The sequence below is a fragment of the Humulus lupulus genome, chromosome 2 (assembly GCF_963169125.1).
Source record: "Humulus lupulus chromosome 2, drHumLupu1.1, whole genome shotgun sequence".
NCBI classification, from domain to species: domain Eukaryota; kingdom Viridiplantae; phylum Streptophyta; class Magnoliopsida; order Rosales; family Cannabaceae; genus Humulus; species Humulus lupulus.
The window spans coordinates 120,781,663-120,801,083 of record NC_084794.1 but is presented as its reverse complement, the minus strand read 5'-3'; the positions used below and the strand labels follow the sequence as shown (position 1 = coordinate 120,801,083).

At 37.3% G+C, this 19,421-nt stretch overlaps 1 protein-coding gene across 1 annotated transcript; it reads right to left on the bottom strand.

Moving 5' to 3' along the window:
- Nucleotides 1-1,994: 1,994 nt before the first annotated feature.
- Nucleotides 1,995-2,405, bottom strand: LOC133814676 (uncharacterized). Its single transcript, XM_062247607.1, has one exon. The coding sequence runs from the start codon at nt 2,403-2,405 to the stop codon at nt 1,995-1,997; it is 411 nt and encodes a 136-aa protein (XP_062103591.1).
- Between the last annotated feature and the right edge of the window lie 17,016 nt (nt 2,406-19,421).

Here is a 19,421-nt window from a genome sequence, read left to right as displayed (position 1 = left end):
TTAAGGCCCGTGCATACTTATTCTGCGAGCCTCAGGAGGTGCCCCCCAAGTGGGGTCCTCCGGAGATGGTCCCCACTCACCCATTATCTAGGGGAGGTCTGGGGACTATCTGCTATTGCAGAGCCGCGGGCATCGTACCCGAAGCTTGGGGAGTTGCGGGCTGTGCGGGTGTTCCCGCGGTCGGGGTCTAAGCCTGGTGTGCTACATCCTGAGAATACTGGTGGAGGTGTCCCATTTTCATTAGGTTTTCAATCTCATCCTGGAGTTGGCAGCACTCATTGGTGTGGTGCCCCACATCGTTATGAAAAGAGCAAAATTTGTTGGGATATATCTTGCCTTTCCTTGTCTCTTAGAATGAGCTGTGGCTTCCGGTAATGGATGTGTTGTTCCGTGGCCACAAAGATGTTCTTCTGAGAGTCCACTAACTCAGTGTACTTGGAGTACTGTGAGACATACTTCTCGTCGGGGGCAGCTCCCTATCCTATCTGCACTATCCCATTTCCCTTTGGCTTTTTGCCCTTGCCTTTGCCCCCGCGTCTACTATTGATGGGGGTCCGACTGGGTGCAGTGAACTAGGATGGAGTAGAAACTCCAAAACTGAATGCAAGCTGATAAGCACTATATCCAGTGGGCACTGTTCCATATCCTGTCGGAGCAGCACTGAAACCAGCCGGTGGCACGACACTAAAGCCAGCTGGCGAGACAATTGGACTAGACTGGGCTCCTACCACACTATGTTGGACAAGAGTGTAGGGTGGATACCGGGTCCCCGAAGCCACAAGGCTTGGCATCGTTGGAGAGTGAAAAGTGACACACCCACCAAATACTCTGATCTTGGCATCTTCCCACCTAATATACTCTCGTGCTTGATGAGTGAAGTTGTCGAGCCTTCGGCATCCTCTCCGCTGGAGGTCTTCCCATAATGGGGACCCCACTTAGATGCCGGCTTGTAAGGACATCAGCTGCTGGTCATCGTTGACCCTCTTGGTCTTCGTAACTTCCTCCTTGAAGCACTTGATGTAAGCTTTGAGGGTCTCGAAAGGTCCCTGCTTTATGTTTGCCAAATCGTTGACCTCAAAGCTCACCTTCTGAGTAGCTATGAAATGTCTTTAGAATGAAGACGACAGTTGATGCCACAAATGAATGGATCATGGCCTGTGTTTCTTGAACCATTTATATACTGGTCCCATCAAGGTTATCGGGAACACATGACACTTGGCGTCTTTGAAGATGCGATGCACCGACATCAACCTATTGAAATTCAAAAGGTGGTCGGTGAGATCCGTACTGCACTCATAGGACTTGATGGTATACATCTTAAAGCCTCATGGTAACGAGGCTTATCCAATGTGAGGAGGGCATGGCTACCCATCCTCATCCTCCGAGTCGGAGTCGAAGTCATGGCCTTGCCGTCAGACCATTCTGAACATTATCCTCTTCAATCTCTCTAACTCTGTTCGGAGGGGGTCGCAATCTTGGTTGGCATTTTGTGCCGGGTTATCCCTCTTTCGGGCGTTGAGACTGTCCCGGAGGTCTGAATGATCCTTCCTCTCGTGTCTGTGCTTGAAAGCCTTGTTATACCTATGAGCATTCATGTTTTCTTGTAGGTCAATTGGATCTTAGAATGCACCACTGCCCTCAGAGTATGCTACTTCTGTGTCCCTTTCAGACTCAATATTTTTGTTGTTAACTGATATGATGATGTCACGTTCTCCATTAATGGAGATGTTTTGCCTATTGGCTCCTTGGCCATTATTCCTGTGGTGATGGTAAGGTGCTTAGGGGACACCACCTCCAGGCCTCACGCGATCCGTATTGGTGCGCCTGGGTAAAATTCCCTGGGCTCCATAGGCGCTAACGGCCTGGCAGTGTCCTCAAGCACCTAGGTCTTTATCCTTACTAGGGCACTTCGAGGCTTGGTCATCTTCGTGGGTCTGACGAGCCTTATTTTTCTTGGGAGAAGGGTTTTCTTCGACCTTACCCTTGCCACAATCTTATGGCACAGGTGGGGTTCCAACTCCAGCTGGGTGAACGGGGGGCACGCCTGCTGGTGGATCTCGTGCCACATCAGTTGGGTGCTCGGGAGGCACACCGACTGGGTCGACAGGTGGCACTTCAGCTGGGTGCACAGGTGGCACACCAGCTGGCTGCCTAGTTGGCACTTTGCCATAGGGGCACACTCGCAACCCTTGTGCTGCTAGAGTAGCCCTCATGGTGTTAACTATCTCCTGTAGGGTGGCGATATTACCCTCATGGGTGTCAAGTTTCTGCTGCTGAGTTGCCACCTGATCGCGGAGTGCCACCACTTTTGGTGTCTCCTTCACGTCCATGGGCTGAGGAAATTCCTCCTCATAATACTCATCTACGCCATCGTATTCAGTGTTTTCATCGTAGTCTTCCACCATCTCAAGGAGGTCCTGTGGTGGTTGACAGCTGGATCTCCTCCCTCAACTCTAGCTGGACGAGCTGCATCGTCTGGTGCATTTCTTAGAGAGGTCACCATGACTATGCTCTTCAAGATTTCATCACGCTCTCAACGAAAGCACCAAAATGTTGAGTGCCTTTTTGCTATCAACCTAATCTAAGAGTTTAAAGAAAATAATAGAAAATAACACAAGGATTTTAAGAGGTTTAGGCTATAAAAGAGCCCTAGTCAACGAGTCTATGATATTTAGTGGGCTTCAAGCTTGTTTTTTCCAGCTTCAATGGTGGCTCTCAGGCAGCGTATATATTGCACTGAGTTACAAAGTTTCTCTCTCTAAAATTTGGACCCTTTACAAGGAAATACCCCAACCCTATTTATAGAGGTTGAGGTTATTAATGTCAATCATATATATTTAATACAAATTCTCCAATTGTTAGGGTATTAATGCTTAATTAATACAAAAAGGGTGCATTAAATAAAGACTACATCCCAGGCGGATTGCACGGGCCTATTGTAGAAAGTTGTCCACCATCTTTATGGGGAACATGCCCCTGACAGTGTCAAGGTGCGGCTGCACGCTTTCTCCATGTCAGGCAACGTAGTGGGAAATGCCGATTGTTGAGTGTACGACTCGAAACCACTACTTGAGGCTCTACTCATGTATGACATCACCCTTACTCATGAGAAGCACAGCATAAGCTTTTCCACTTCTGTCATGGGAAATGTACCCACCTACCCTCTCGAGTATTTGGACACGTGTCTCATTTTGATAGGTGTTTGTTCAGGTTCCCGAGTACTGTGACAGCTGTCTTGTCACCCTTTTTGTTGCCGTTTTGTCCATTTTATTATGACCCTCAGATCTAAAACTCTCTCGATCGAACGGTTCCAGTTTCACTCCAGGCTTACTCTATATATAATCCCTCTCTGATCTCCCTTACCACGTTTTCACTCTTCCCTTCTCTCTCTTGTTTCTTTGAGGCTCCTAAGCCATTATTTTCTGGATTTTGGATCTAGGCTTTGTTGATTTTATGAGTTTCGACCATAATCACAACTTCAATCCACTATAACTGTTCACGAATATTGGCTTCTAATTTATTTTTCTTGGTTTCAACTTCGTTTTTGTTGAAATGTGTCTGTATTACTGCATTTTCCACGTACTCTTTCAATCTGAGATATTGGCTTGAACATTCGTAACTCGTAAGAAAAGTCTATTGGTTTGGTAGTGTTAAGGGTATTGGGAAAATGGAATAGGCTAGTTTTTTAGGCAGTTTTATGGATTTTTAAGGTTCAAATCAAGAACGGGCTAGACAATTTTAGGGTAAATTCTTGGTTTTGAACCCCAAAATTAGGTTACTTGGAGACTATGTTTCCTGAGTAGTTTTACATTAAAACTGCTTTCCAAAACAGGGTTTCTAACATGTGATTCTTAAGGTGACAGGGCATGTGAATTAGGATCACGCGTGAATCCCCACACTGAATTCCTTATCTCATTAGCTCCTATAGTATTTTTTTAGTTCGTAGGATTTAGCCATGTTCGTAGGAGTTTCAAGCTCGTAGAACTTACGTCTCCATCCCAAATATTTAGGTTGAGTCATCCAGTAGATCATTTCTTGTTATTAGTCATGACCAATTTACTTGATTTTTTTAACTATATTTCATATCCTTAGGTTTCCCACTAACAATTAACATTGTTCTATACCCAGACGAACTAAATTATAATGAGTTGTAAATTTAAGGCAATATCTAGCTCATCTTCTCAAGGCCAGAAAGCTGATGAGACTCCCATTCCCCACTTTGGGCCAGTGATGGAAAATGAGGTCGAGGTAACTGCTGATAGCTTCTATGAAGCCGAACGAATTGTGTTTCTGATAGTGTTACGTCCCAATTTCCCTAATAAGGCTCAGTGCCTTATTAGGGGTCCAAGAGGGCAATAATTGAATTATTATGTGATTATATGAATTATGTGAATTATATTATAATATGACTATGCTTTCATGTTTAGGTGTATTAAGCATGCATGCCCGTTTCTTATTAGAAGGGCATTTTCATAATTGTGGCCTGTTGATGGCATATTTGTATATATATACGTGCATATTGATTGAGACCACATTATTATGTGGATATATGTGGGTTGTTCGGCATGAGGCAATCCTAGTGAGCAAAGTAGTGGTTTAGTCACAACAGGGCAAAATACTTGGCTTGGGGTAAGCCTAGGGGTACTTTTGTAATTTAGTACATTACAAGGATTTATCGGGTAATGGGAATTTATTTGGTTATTATTTAGGGATATTATAATTAATTGGGAAATTATGAGGTAATTTGAGGATTAGTGGGAAATGGTGGAAAAAGACCAAAATGCCCTTGGTTTGGTTGAAGGGTCATTGGCTTGGGTAAGGGCAAAATGGTATTTCAGGCTATTAGATTGTGTCAAGAGAGGCAGGAGTTGAACACTCTATGACATTACACGTTTTCTCCTCTCTCTCTGCTTTGGAATTTCCTTTAACCTTAGAAGCAAGCCAAGGCTTGGAAGTTTGGAAGCCAAGATCAGTTCTTATACTTGGATTTGGAGACTTCGAAGGGAGAGTAAAAGGCTGGGGAAATGGAGATTGCAGTTGGTTTTGCCATTTTCTTCCTTGTATTTTTGAATTTGGGCAGTTGACGTAAGAATTTCTCAACCTCCTCTTGAGTTCTTGATGCGTTCTTGGTGTTCTTAAGAATAAATGGGTTTTTGATTTTCCAAATTCGTACTGATGCTTTTTTGTTTAGAGATTTATCTGAGGTTAGGAATTGGTTTATAAACTAATTTAAAGGCTTGTGGTGGTTTGAATCATGAATTGAAGCTCTTGATTCCTGGTTTCGGTTAGAGAATGACTTTTAGAACTCAAAGTGTGATTCTTAGCATTTCTGGTTTTCTAAGAGCTTTGGGGTTGTTTATAAGTTCATTGACACTTGGATAACCATCTTAGGGGTCTAGGTTTTGTTAGAATTGAGTCAGGAGCTTGGTTTAATGACTCTTGGGGGTCTAGGGTCGGAGTTTGTTGAGCTTAAGTCAGAGGAACTGCAGAAAACGGAACCCAGAATTCTCGGTTCGCATTGTAGTGCCCCTGCTCTGGGTTTGGGCGCCCTTGTGCTAAGTAGGGGAGGGCTTGGGGGCTGTCTGTTTGGCTTGGGTGCCCTTGCCCTTGTGTTTGGTACCTCTGTGCTATGCAGGGGGAGTTCTAGAGGCTCTTTGTTTTTCTTGGGCACCCCTGCCCATGCCAACTTCAGCAATCCCCATTTTTAGAGCTTCGGAAGAACTTGGGGGCTCAGGGGACGGTTCCACCACCCCACTGGGTGGGATTGGAAGTCCCGAGAGTATGTGATTGGTTTCGGAGATTGTTTTTGGGATTGAATCTTAATGAGGATATTATTTATGGTTATGATTATGCTCGAGGGTCATTTTATCTATCCTGTGCTTGGACCAAAGGTAAGAAAACTGCACCCAATACGTTATATATGTGAATAGGGCTTGGCTCGGTTGTTAAATATACATATGAGTAGGGCTTGGGTCCCTGTGAATGAGCATGAATATGATTATGCCTGTGATTGATTGATTAATCATGCTTGAATGCTCTGTATCTGGATAGTTGTTAAATGATGTATGCTTATTTGCATAATCTGATTGAAAAGCATTGACTTATAAGTCAAGGGCGGCAGTAGCGCGCTGAACGCTGGTTGAAAGCATTGACTTATAAGTCAAGGGCGGCAATAGTGCGCTGAGCGCTAGTTGATATGGTTAGGCCTAATCAGGAGCGTGGTATATGCTTGACCAACCCTATGGTCGTTTGAAAAATAAAGCGCCAGGTACGCTGGGCCAGCTCTAAGGCTGGTTATATAGAGAATAGGGCAATGAGCCCCGAAGTGACTCTATAGTCCCATATCCTAGGGAAATGGGCCCCAGTGTGACTCCATGGTCACGTATCTAGGACAACGGGCCCTGGTGTGACACTGTAGTCACTTATCTAAATAAAATGCATGCATGAGTAGGGTTATTACTGCTAGGCATGCTATTTATGATTCTTTAATATGTTGTTAACTGCTTATGAGAATGTTTAAGTTTTCTTGTTGAGCCTTGGCTTATGGGTGCTATGTGGTTCAGGTAAGGGGAAAGGAAAGCAACACTAGCCATGAGTTGGAGAGCTTCAGTGGCAGCATGTACATATGCGATTGCTCGACCATCACGACCATGGTTCTTAGAGGAAGTAGGGTTGAACCCTATTTTTCCGCTTAGGCAAACTTATGTTGTAATGACCCTTTTGAAACTGTAATGACTTTGTAAATGTTTATTTTGGGATCTCATGTACGAACTTAACGTTTTAATGCAATGACTATTCCTTTTGTCCAAACTTTTTAACCCTAAGCCATTAATCACGTTTAGCATGTTTATGGCCAAAAGACTTGTTTAGTGAGTCTAGCACTATTTAAAATACATAGTGTAACCGTCTTGGCTATCTAGGGCATTATAGATAATTTTGACGTCTCAACTGAATGCCATAATGAAGAGTCATGGAATTCAAACGAGCTCAAACTTGTATGCTCGCCCAGCCTTTGAAGGAGAACAAAGTTGCATTCATTTGGAGGAAAACTTTGTGGCCTGGAGCGATGAGCATTTGAAGGTGAGGGGCTTTTTGCCATTGAGCACATATTTTTCAAACTTCATGGATTACGTGAAGCTAGCCCCTTTCTAGCTCCGTCCAAATATGTATCGCCTCCTTGCGGGGTTAACATATTTATTTCATAAGAATGATTGGGAAGACCCCACCCAGAGGATATTCTTTATTTTTCTATCTCAAGGCTAACCCCAACACCAAGACCGGAGGTGATGGGTTTTACTAATTCACCCGGTTCTCCAAGATCACCACAATCGTAGAGCTCCCGAGTCATCCGAGTGATTTTAAGGGCATGTTCATCATGTTTAACAGGTTCGCAACCTGCGAACATCGATACTTCAACCAGCCTCGTAAGTACTCTTTGCCTTGGTTATTTTATATGTAATTTTTTGTTTGCTACACAATTTTCACTAGTTTGATCACATTAATTGTATATGCAGCTATCTAAAAGAGGTATGAGGCTTCCCAAGTATGGAAGGTTCAATACTACAAGCTTGCCTCTGCCCCAACTAAAGAGAACGACTGGCGAGCTATAATGATGGATGAGAATATGGTGGCTTGCACGTTGATCGAAGAGGGTCAATCCCTTGCTTTCCAATCTTGGGGTCCTTCAAAAGAAGGACCCCTGCTATAGTGGAGGAGGTCAAGGAAGAGGAGGAGGTTGCACCATTAGTACACCAACATCCTTCACAGAGTGCTCCAAGCCACGACCCAACTCGAGCCAAATCGGGGGTAGCAACTAGCACCTCTGGCCAAGGTAACCCCAGAATTGATATAAACTGAGTTGCTGCTAGTTTTATGCTAGGTCAGCATGACCAGAGGATGATTGTAATGACCCACTAATCTAGACTAATTGGACCATTATCGAAACTATACATAAAACTTACATTTTTACGAAAATACCATAATTTATTGAGTAACTTGAAAATAAGAGTTATTTACAAATAAACAGAATACTAAGAAGGATTATGGGATCCCATTGTCTTTAAAAACAAAAGATGATTTAAAATAAAAGACATTACATAATAATGCGGAAAATACATGTAAAAACCATTAAAAACATAAGAAGTGAGACTACATCCTCGAATCGAATAACGCTCGGCCCCTTGACTCCATTCATCATCGATACACATCCTCCAAGCGTCACGAATCTTTCCGCCTCTAAGCTTATTTTCCTGCACATAAACAGAAAGGAGTGAGCCTAATGCCCAGTAAGGAAAATCTAACACAAAGTCACATACATAATTTCATAAGAAAACATAAAGACTTAACATAAAACATACACTTATTATAATGGCCATTATTACTTGGGGTCCCATAGACTAAACAAGCATATGCCCATGGGATTAGTGGGGTCCTACTAGCTAAGTAGGTCATATGCCCATAACCCATTTGGGGTCTTGTTAGTCATATGGGTCATATGCCCAAGCCTACAAACATACACTTATACATATCATAACCCTTTTAATAACATAAAACATATAGATAACATAAGCACATAACATGTTGATTCTAGCCTATTTCCTTACCAAAGTTACCGAGATTATGGACTGAGTTGGGATTGTTGGAACACTCCTAAAACCATAAGAAAGAGTAAGTCTAAAGAAAGGAGATGAAATGAAAGAGATGGAAAGACTAAACCATAGAAAACATACTTACCGACTTATATGCTTAAAAGCTTGGATTTCCTAACCAAAATAAGAATAAGGTTAGGGGACTGAGTAGAAGGTTTTGAGAAAGGAAATAACATAAAAATACAGAAAAGAACTAGAGTTTTGGGTTTACCTCAAAGTTTGCAAGATCAATCTAACCTTCACCGAAATACTATAGAACTCACTTCCCAAAGTGTTTGATAAGCTTATGATGTTTAAGCTTATAGTTTTTCCCCAAACCAAGTGTTTACACTCTCACACTCACTTAACACTAGCAGCCTCTGAACTTAGAGCAAATGGTGAATAATGGCTGGGTACTAAGTCCTATTTATAGAGTTTGGGAATGAAAATATCTTGATTTTACTTGAATAAAAATAATGGCTTTTTAGGTGAAAATCATTTGAATAATCGTTCAGCAGAGGCTGAAGACTCGTTCAGAAGATGCTGGACTGTTGAAGGAGTTTGAATGGCTGAAGGGAAAGGAATTCAAAAGTATTTGAATTCATGCTGGTGGAGGCGATATATCGCCCCCTATAGGCGATATATCGCCTGGACCTTTGTTCCCGAGGCGACCGTGCATCGATTCGTGTTTTCCGTATCTACGTGTTGCGATATATCGCCCCCTATAGCTGCGATATGTCGGCTTACGCTGAATATTTAAACACGAATTTACACATTTTTAGCTGAGTTTGAGTGGAGTAAACAGCCTTGACTAAGCCCTCAACGTGCTCAAAGCTGCTGACTGACCCTATACATTCAAACTTTTACCCTTATTTAATTTAATCCTCAAAAATACTTAATCCTTAATTACCATTCAAAACATGTGCTTAAAATCCTATTGGTTGATGTCTAAACCTTATAATATAATAATATAATCCTTAATATCAGACACATTAATCAAACCTTAGGTTATACTTAATATTCTTAAACTATAGGTTAAACTTAGAAAATCTATAAGTACTACTATGAGTGTCCAAATAACTCCCGGTCTGAACCAAAAATCCAAAGTAACAATGATAACACTAAACATACTATAATACTACTAAACAATTAGCTAAGTAAAGTTCTTGGACTCTACAATGATCGTGGCCAGACACCCTGAGGATCGAGATATATAGGAACACTACCATACAATAGTGTGTCAACCTTTCAGTTCCATTCTAGGACGACTATTGTAGATAATACAATAGGTTCGTCCTGAGACATGAGATCCATCAAAGCAATTTAACCTCACTAGATCTTGAGACATGAACTTAAGGGCTGAGATTGAAGAGCTTTCTTCCATGGTGTTTGTGGTTAGGGTTTTCAAAGTCTAGAACCCTACAATTAAGGAATAAATAACTTTAGGTTTTGGGAAATAGATATTTTTGATTGTTGGTATTATGGCTTATGATCACAAATTGAATATTGTAATTTAAGATAATTAATCACAATATAACAATATACACAATGGAATAATAACATAAATTAGATCAAGAGAGAAACCCTAGTCACATAAAATCATAAGATTATGATTTTATGTGATAAACAGTGGAGATGACAAAAGGGCTTGACACAATTGGAATTGTTGTCCAAAAATCTCTATTCCTAGCTTCCCATGTGAGATTGCTTAAAGCTACTAGAATGGTGAAATGAGATTGGGATTAACAAGTCTTGGTCTTCAAACAAGTCAAGATTTCTTGATGAAGATCTCAGAGAAAACTAGTAATCTTGTTGAGTTAGAGACAGAGAGGGTTTTAGAGAGAGAAAGAATGGAGAGTGATCAATTCAACAAAATCTCACATGAATCCTTTAAATGGTCTATGAATCATCATGAGAGTTAACTAATTTGATTAATGCATTTTGAAATAAGTTTGGGAGCCAAAACACGTAATTGTATGGCTCCATATGGACAACCCACGCGTGTCGCCCCTATTCAAGCGATGCACTGCCTCTCAACAAACAATGCAACGCCACTGCCACTTACAATGGCTTTCACCTTATACATTGACCCAAAATACCTCCAAATTCCTTCAAACTTTTTCATAACTCTTATATACTCCCAAGAAACACTTTGGACTCGAAAAGATAATTTTTAAATGCCTACAACAAAAGTCAAATTGCTCATGTTGACTTTAGTGAAATCGTAATGGTTTTTGCACCTCTTTGTGCATGACCAATTTCACTATCTATTTAACAAATCCTAACAATATTTAAGGATAAAGAAGTAATTAGAAGAGTAAAACTGTAATTTAACCTAAATCTAATTATGAACCAATTAATGGAGGATTGAATTGTATAAAGTGGTTGTATCAATGGAGGCTTAACAATAATGAGTAATAGAGTCTATAATTACAAGAGTGCAATCTCATATTTTTAGTGTAACAATATTGGGATTAGTAAATAAGATTCATTATATTAAAGAGTTTAGCTAATGATCTAATTTATTGTTGCTTGGAATTATAGGTCCATAGGTCCCTAGGCCAGCTCTGTAAACACTTCAGGTTATAAGTGCAAGGAAAATAAAGGTTTAGTCATATTTACAAAGAATTTTTTTGTGGGCAAATATGTAAATATTATATAATTAGTTTTTATTAATTGTTGAATTAATTATATTTTCTTATATTAATTTATTTAAGATACAATTTAGTAATTAAATATTAGATATTTAAATTTTGTCAATTCAAATAGGATTTGAATTTTAGTGTTTATTTGGTTGTAATAAATCATTAAAAAATAATCAATCAAATAGATAATATTTGGAAATTTCTTTTGGTGGTTAAACCAGTTTGAAAAGTAGTTGAGTGAGATGTCCCACCATGTGGTGACATGTGGCACGAGCCAAACATTATTACTGTACAGTGTTGGCACGTGGCACTATATAGTTAGGGGTAGCAAAACGAGTTTCGACACAACAACAAGACTAGAAAATGACACGATTTTTACGGGTTAAGGTGGGGAAAATTAGGTGCGAGTTGAAAATAAGTCATATCTGTTTGACACGAGACTGACACAAATTAAGTCGTTTATTTTAGTATATTTGTGACGTCTCGTGTTTTGAACACTCGTTAGTAGCCGTTTCTAGCTGGTGAAGAATTATATGGAATATAATTTTGATAAATGATATTATATGAAATTTTGTTACTTCGTCAATTTTTATAGCCATTGTGATGATCTGGTAAAGGGTCTAGGCTTATGCAAAGAAAGATCGGTCTCAGAGCAAGGGTAAACCATAATGGTAGAAAAATCTCAAATTTAAATAAAATGGGGAATACTATGGCATGAAAATATTTTTGGAAACTGGGACTTTATAGTCGGGCCAATAAATTTTAAGAGAATTGATTGAGGTTTGAATTCCAATCAATCGGGTTTAAGAATGAATTTTTTTTGCTCGGGCCTTTAAGGACATTTTGGTCAATATGTGATAAATTATCAAAATTATGTGATATTGTGACAAATTTTATTTTTTGGTCACAAATTAATTTATTTAATTATGTTTGGAGATCTAAAAACTATAGGTTAAAATATAAGGGAAAATTAAGAGCACAAAATTACCATAGGGCCCTTGAGTTGTTTATGTGTAAGGTAACTTAAGCAAGGGCATAAATATAATTTTGAAAGGGAAGAGAGAGAGAGAGGTGGGCGGCATGGTCTAGGGTAGGCCCTCGGGCTCTCATAAGCTAGGTTACATACCCCAAAAGCTAAGGAATGGGAAATGTCTCTTACATTTTTACACAAGTTAAAACTTAATCATTTTCTCTTCTAACACTCTCATTCTCTCCCAAAAATGATACACTCTCCCTCTCTATCCTCCATTGCTTCAAAAATTCAAATCCTAGAAAGCTAGTACTCCCCTCCTTCATTGGAGAAGGAAAAGTTCAAGAAGAAATCCTTGTCTAGTGTAAGTATAAAACTCCTCTTGCATTTCCTTCTCTTTTCCTTCAAAATCGAAATCCTAGGGGGTTTCCTTGTGCATGCATGTAATTTAATAGCCATGCATGGGATTGATCTTGTGTTCTAGGGTTCAAGAGAAGCTTTTACTAGTTGGATCTCAAAGATTGAGCTCTTTTTGATAAAATAAAGCAAGGTACGAGGTTTTTTTGTTTTTTTTGTAAGTTTGCATGTTCTTGTCACTCATCTAAGTTCTTCCTACCCTAATCCTTTGTTAAAAATCTGAATGTGGGACTTGGGGCTCGGTTTTGAGAGTGCAGAGCACAAAGGAAAGTTTTTGAAGAGTTAAGGAATACATCTCCAAGCTAAGGCTTCAAAAGGTAGAAATCTATGGTTGTTTCTTTGAGTTTTGTGATTATTTTTGTAGAACTAGTTGTATAGGGTATTTCAATAGTTTTTGGAGCCTATTTTATGCTTAAGGTTTAGATTGTATGATATGATGAATTGCATGCATGCATATGGCTAGGGTTTATGCTAGAAATGCTTATTGTGGTTAAGTGTGAGTGAAAATGCATGCTGCCAAAATTCGTGGTCTGGCTTCCAACGGGTTTTGACGCGAGGTTAATTCTGATTTTGCCCTAAAATATGAAAAGTAGTAATTTCGGACAATAACGAAAATTGATTTTTGGGAGGTCAGTTCTCCTAACCTAAAATAAGTTTTGATGCGAGATTTTATCCTAGTTCCCGTCCTTATGACACAGAAAACATGAACGATAACTAAAGGGCTTTGACCAAAAAACTCAACTTATGGAAAAAGTTTGAAAATGTGACTTTATCACTTTAAATCAAATAGTGAAAGTAAAATTTTAGAAATGAGAAAAATGGTTATTTTACAAAGGTAACTAAGGATTTGGAGGTTTAGCCAATCCAAAATCAGTTTGAGTTAAATGAAATATGATTTTTACCATTTTAATAAATTAAGGGTCCAATTTCCCATCTTTTCAAAAATACCACAAAAGAGGTTTTACATTATCATTAAACTTGGTATAAATAGAATTTTAGGTTAAAAAGTATCTTTATAAACAAAGGGTGACTTTTCAAAAATAATAATAATTCAAGAGTCTAAAAGGAGTATTTTGGTATTATGAAAGGAAATGGTGAACTTCATAAAATGAAAAAAATTATGGTATTTTTCTAAAGATGCAATTTTGTTAACTCTTTTTTCTAAAACCAAAGTACCAAATGATCAAATAAGATAATTCCTTATTGAAGAAATATTAAAACACATGGTATGTTGAGCATGTTACTGTGAGATTGATTTTCCTACGATAACTTAAAGACTAAAAAGAAAACCCGGTCTTATACACTATCAAGTGTATAAGAGGCTACAATATAGAGTCTCTGAGAGTTTATTGCATGCAGCTACTGTACAATATTAGCTATAAGTGTATGCCCTAGTTTAATCCGAGTACACTGTACTAATTACAGTAGCCTCCAAAGGGAAAAATAAATAGTGGTATTAAGGATCCAGCTGAGAACTAATGACTCCAAGTAAGTTAGCCTTTTTCCTTCTTGGATATAACATGAATATACTAGTGTGTGCTTGTCATAGTAGATTACACTAGTTTTATTCAGGTCGTTAAGATCGTGGTATGCGTAATACCCACTCTTGCAATGCTTTTGCATTCTGCGGCTAAATGGTAAGTAGGTTTGAGTTGGAGCCAGAACCTTAGCGTAATATAGTTCGGATTGGAGCTAGGACACGGTAAGCTAAAGTACAGGTTAGAGCCAGGACATGGTAAAAATATAGTCTGGGTTGGAGCCAGTACATGGTAAGAATATATAGTCTGGGTTGGAGCCAGGACAATGGTAATATAGTCCGGGTTGGAGCCAGGACATTAATAGTGGAACCGGGTTGAGGTCTGGATCCCTTGTTGTTGATCTATTGATTAGTTATGATATGTGTTATATATATCTTGAATGTTCTGGGAATTTTCTGAATGCATGATATTATGATACGTGTTATATATCTTGAATATATGGGAATTTTCTGAGTGCAGGTTATTGTGATATGTGTGAACTTGGTTGTTAGAAACAACCAAAGTATTTATTTCAGATATGGTTTTATATCTTGAATGTCTGGGATTTTCTGAGTGCAGGTTGTTATGATATGTATGAAAATTGGTTGTTGGGTGCAACCAAAATGCTTAATTTTCTGTTATGATTATATTTTGTAAAATTGTATGACAGGGTTGGAACTTATCCAATACCCTAGTAACCGGTAGCTATATCTACCTTAGGTCGACCCGTTACTGGGTTTTAGTATACTTGTGTGTAAGGCTATTCTTACTAAGCGTTATCGCTTACCTAGTTGTTTATGTTGTAGGTAAGTGCAAAGGGAAAGTTGATCAGTGAGCGCCAGAGTCTGCTTGCGGATATGTACATGTGGCCTGACCTAGAGAGATTTTTGATGGATCACCATTTTGAAAAGAAAAAGTTGAAAGTTCGTTATTACTTTTGGGATAATTAATTTATTATAACTCTGTGGATGAGTGTTTTTATTTCCATTTGCTAAACTAAAAGTGTGCGCACGTGACATTTTTAAGAGGTTTTTTTTATAGGGATTTTTGGTATGATGAGTTAAAGTGAAAGTTTTAAATTGTTGCATGATTTTTGGTCTTGTATGATTTAGGTAGTTACAATATCGTTAAATTTATTAATTTATAGTTGAAATATTATATATGTTCATAATATATAAATCCAATGTACAAATAAAATTCCTTAAAAAAACTATAGCATAACTTGTTCACACTTGATATTAAAAAAATTTGTTTATTGAGTTGATATTTTGTGATAAATTATTGAATTCATTGAAACTTTATATATTTTGATGTGGTGTACTGAATAAATGAGTAAAACGAATTGATACAATAATTTTTTTAAAAATAAATCAAATATGTGATACTGATCACGTCGATCAATATTAGTGTGAGAGAAAACCAGTCAACATGCAAACACGACGAGTTAACACGTGAACATGATAGTTCGGGAGGGTTGAAATTTCAAAACACGAAATATAAATGAGTCGGGTTAGGGTTGACCAACTAGACACGCCAACACGCCATGGCACGACACGAACACAACACAATGATACGAATTGCCACCCATATATAGTCAAGTTATAATTCTTTTTTTGCTATTTAATTATTATTTTATGTAAGTAATTGGAATATTCTAATTAAATGTGATTTATTAATAAATAATAATAAATGGTAACCCTAGAAAAGAAATATAAACATGTTATATTTTTTTCAAAGTTAGAGGGATTATTGATAACACATAGTTTAAGTGAGAGAGTAGATCTATAAATTTCGCTCAATCTAGACAAGAAATCAAAAGAATTGTTCTTAACCATTGTGAAATCTCAATTCACTAAATCTCATATACTATATTGTTTTACTTGCCCACACACATCCTGCGGTGTAGAGAATGATCCAACAAGCTTAGGTGTTAGGATGAACCATTGCGAGCTTTGATTGGAAGATCATTTAGTAATACAAAAAGATAGTTAGAATTATTAATAGTTCCTCACTAGATATAATCCTCATATTTTCTTTTATGTTGGACTAATGTATATAAAATTAATGGATCGTATACAAATATTTTATAAGATTTTTTGAAATTTATTGGGTCAACCGAACACGTTTTCGCTATGCTTCTGAAAATAATTTTCTTATAGAAACTTCCAACACTCAAAATTTGTATTGGAATTCAAGTGGGGTACTTTGAGCCCTGTTGAGATCCATTATCTTTACAACCTCAAAGCCAATCCTTGCAATGGTGGTTGAAGCACTTCTATTTGCCCTATCACGACAAAGAAAAGTGCATCTTGAACCCATTGTTTAACGTCAGGGCGTATCAACGATGTTGATGGTGAAAATGTGTCAACCAAGTTATGATCAACAAGTGAATAACTAAGTAGAAAAGTAAAGAACTTGAAAGAAAATTGTTTAGAACAACAATAGAAAAATGTTTGTATATTTATCTTAAATGTGGAGTTACAACAATTTTTCAACCCTTTGCTAGTGGAGTGAAGTGTTATTTATAGGTGAGTTCTAATGATTCTATTACAATGTGGTCCCAAGGGAACAATATAGTACTCTGATATGTTGCAGAAGGTAGTAGTGTCACATATCGAATTCGTACTACCACTACTCTTTTGATGCAAATGTTAGGCTCGTACTCTGACTTCCTCAAGCTTATACATATCTTGCTTGCCAGTGTACCTTGTACCCAATGGCCCCTTTTCCCTTGAAGACATGTTTGGCAATTAGTTTCTCTATGGGACTTAGTGGGTATCAATTGATATTGTAGATTTTCTATCATAAAGAGTTAGTTTCCCAATCATTGAAGTCTATTGCGACCACCAATTAACAATCGTGGACATGACCAAAATAGGAGAAAAAATGGGCATAGAGGATTGCGCTTTCTTCTTATGTTGTGAATGTTGGCCATAATGTCTTTAAAGTATGTAATGAGTACATAATTTATGAAATTTATAAAAGAAATATTTTGAAATAAAATTAATTTTTATTATTCATTAAATAATATTATATATAAATATTAGAAAATCCTTAATTCAATAATGTGACTATTATCTTATATTTGTACGAGAGAATTAAGATTATAGATAATGAATTAAATAATTTTTAGTAAATTAATGTTAGTTGAAATGGGTCTTTAATTAATTACTACTAGTACGATCCATTAATATTATGATATATTAATATTATGAATACACGTGATATAGATTCATATCACTGTACAATTGACATCTTAGTGGAGGTGATTAAAGTAAGACTGGGCCCAATATGTTTTTAACTCTTTATTAAAATAACATTTTCTATAAAAACTTATAATGATATCACTAGATAATCATATGCAGATCAATTTAAATCAAGAAGTTATCATGAACTCTTATTTATGTCAACTGAGTATTTTGATTCACTCATTAAGGATTGTCAGAATGATGATGCTAAGATCTTTTATTTTGAAGACTCATAAATATAAATGGATGGAGACATGATATACAAATATGAAATACAAACCTTCTTCATAGAAGATTGAATAATTATTCCCTCAAGTGTTGATTCTAGAACTGAATAGTTTGAGGCCTCTAATTTATAAAAACGTTTATAAATTAACTATTCACTAGTGAATTAATGATACTTAAGAATAAAGAGATAATTAGAGGGGGAAAATAGTAATTTATTACTTCTCAATTATGAACCAATTATTGAAAAATTGAGTTGCATGTAGTAATTATATCAATGTACTATTTGAAAGTACTGAATAAATTTCAAGAGTACAATTCCATATTTTTACTAGAATAATATTGAGATTAATAAATAAGGTTTATTATATATTAAAAAGTTTAATTAATAAGCTAAATTTATTGGAGCTTGAAACTTTAGATCCATAGGTCTCTAGACTGGTTCTATAAACATTGTACAGGGTAAGAGCAACAATAGAACATATAAGGGTATAATTGCAAAGAAAATTAATTTTTGAGAAAATACATAATTATAAGATAATTATGGAAATATATTTATTGTTTATTTATTGTTTGTTTATTTATTTGTAATTTTTGTGATTATTTTTGAATTAATTATGTCATCTTTGTAACAACCAAAAAATACAAACATTGATTTTGTAGAAATTAAACCATTTTTATAATTTAAAACGTCTAAATTATCCATATAAAATAAACTTTAAACATAATGTGCGGACACACTAAAAATATTTACATTTTAAACTTAAAAATCTTGCAGTGAACCAAAAGAGTTTAAACATAATTAAAAGTAACATTTTAAAAGTGCAGACTCCCTAGAGGTCGGGCCATATGTACATCCTCGCAAGCAGACCCCCGACGCTCACTGTCCTAGCTTTTCTTTGTCCTTACCTACAACATGAACAACTAGGTAAGCGATAACGCTTAGTAAATCAATCTGACAGCACAGAGCAAAAAAACAACAACATGAACCAATGACCAAGTCATTGTTTGCACAACATAAATCTTACCTCACTTAGGGTTCTGGATAAATTCGAGCCCCAATCATACAATTCAAGAATGCCTAAGCACCCTGACAATATCACAATACCTTAAGCACAAACAACAAAACATAAACCCTGCAGAAAATCCAGATCAGAGCAGAAGTAGAATAATAACCAATTATAAAGTTGACCCTAGAAGCCAACTCGGGAGTTGCCAAAAGTATCCTCTAGTATCTCATTTCAACCACAGTGGAGACCCGAGTCTCTACACTGATATACAAATTCATAAATCCCTCTTCAGGGTAACCAATGGTTACCTATGGCATTCGTACTAATACACACAAGGTTGGTGGATCCATACTGGCTCATCGAAACTCCTGGCCAATTGTCACGGTAGCTAACCAGACCAATAAATCACATCCCACAATGGTGCATAAGCACCCCTAGGATTGTACAAACTCCTAAGTTTACCCGGTAATACTTATCCCTTGGCCAAATGTCACGAAATTTAACAGGACCAATAATGTCAAAGGCAGATATCGTTTGCACAATGACTGAATAGGCGGATTCCGTCTGCACTATATAACAACTGGTGGATACCGTCCACGTATTCATGAGATATTCAGATTCTATTTGCGCAATAATTTTATAAGTGGATACTGTCCACACTTAAATCTCATGTGGAGCATAAGCGCCACCTAGTCATTGTCTCTAAATGAGCCCTCTCTCTAACTAGCATATAAGCCCTACTTCTAGCAAGCAATACACTAG

Bases quoted from the DNA above. Each gene is read 5' to 3' on its own strand.
- LOC133814676 (XM_062247607.1), bottom strand. From the start codon at position 2,405: ATGGTGGAAGACTACGATGAAAACACTGAATACGATGGCGTAGATGAG.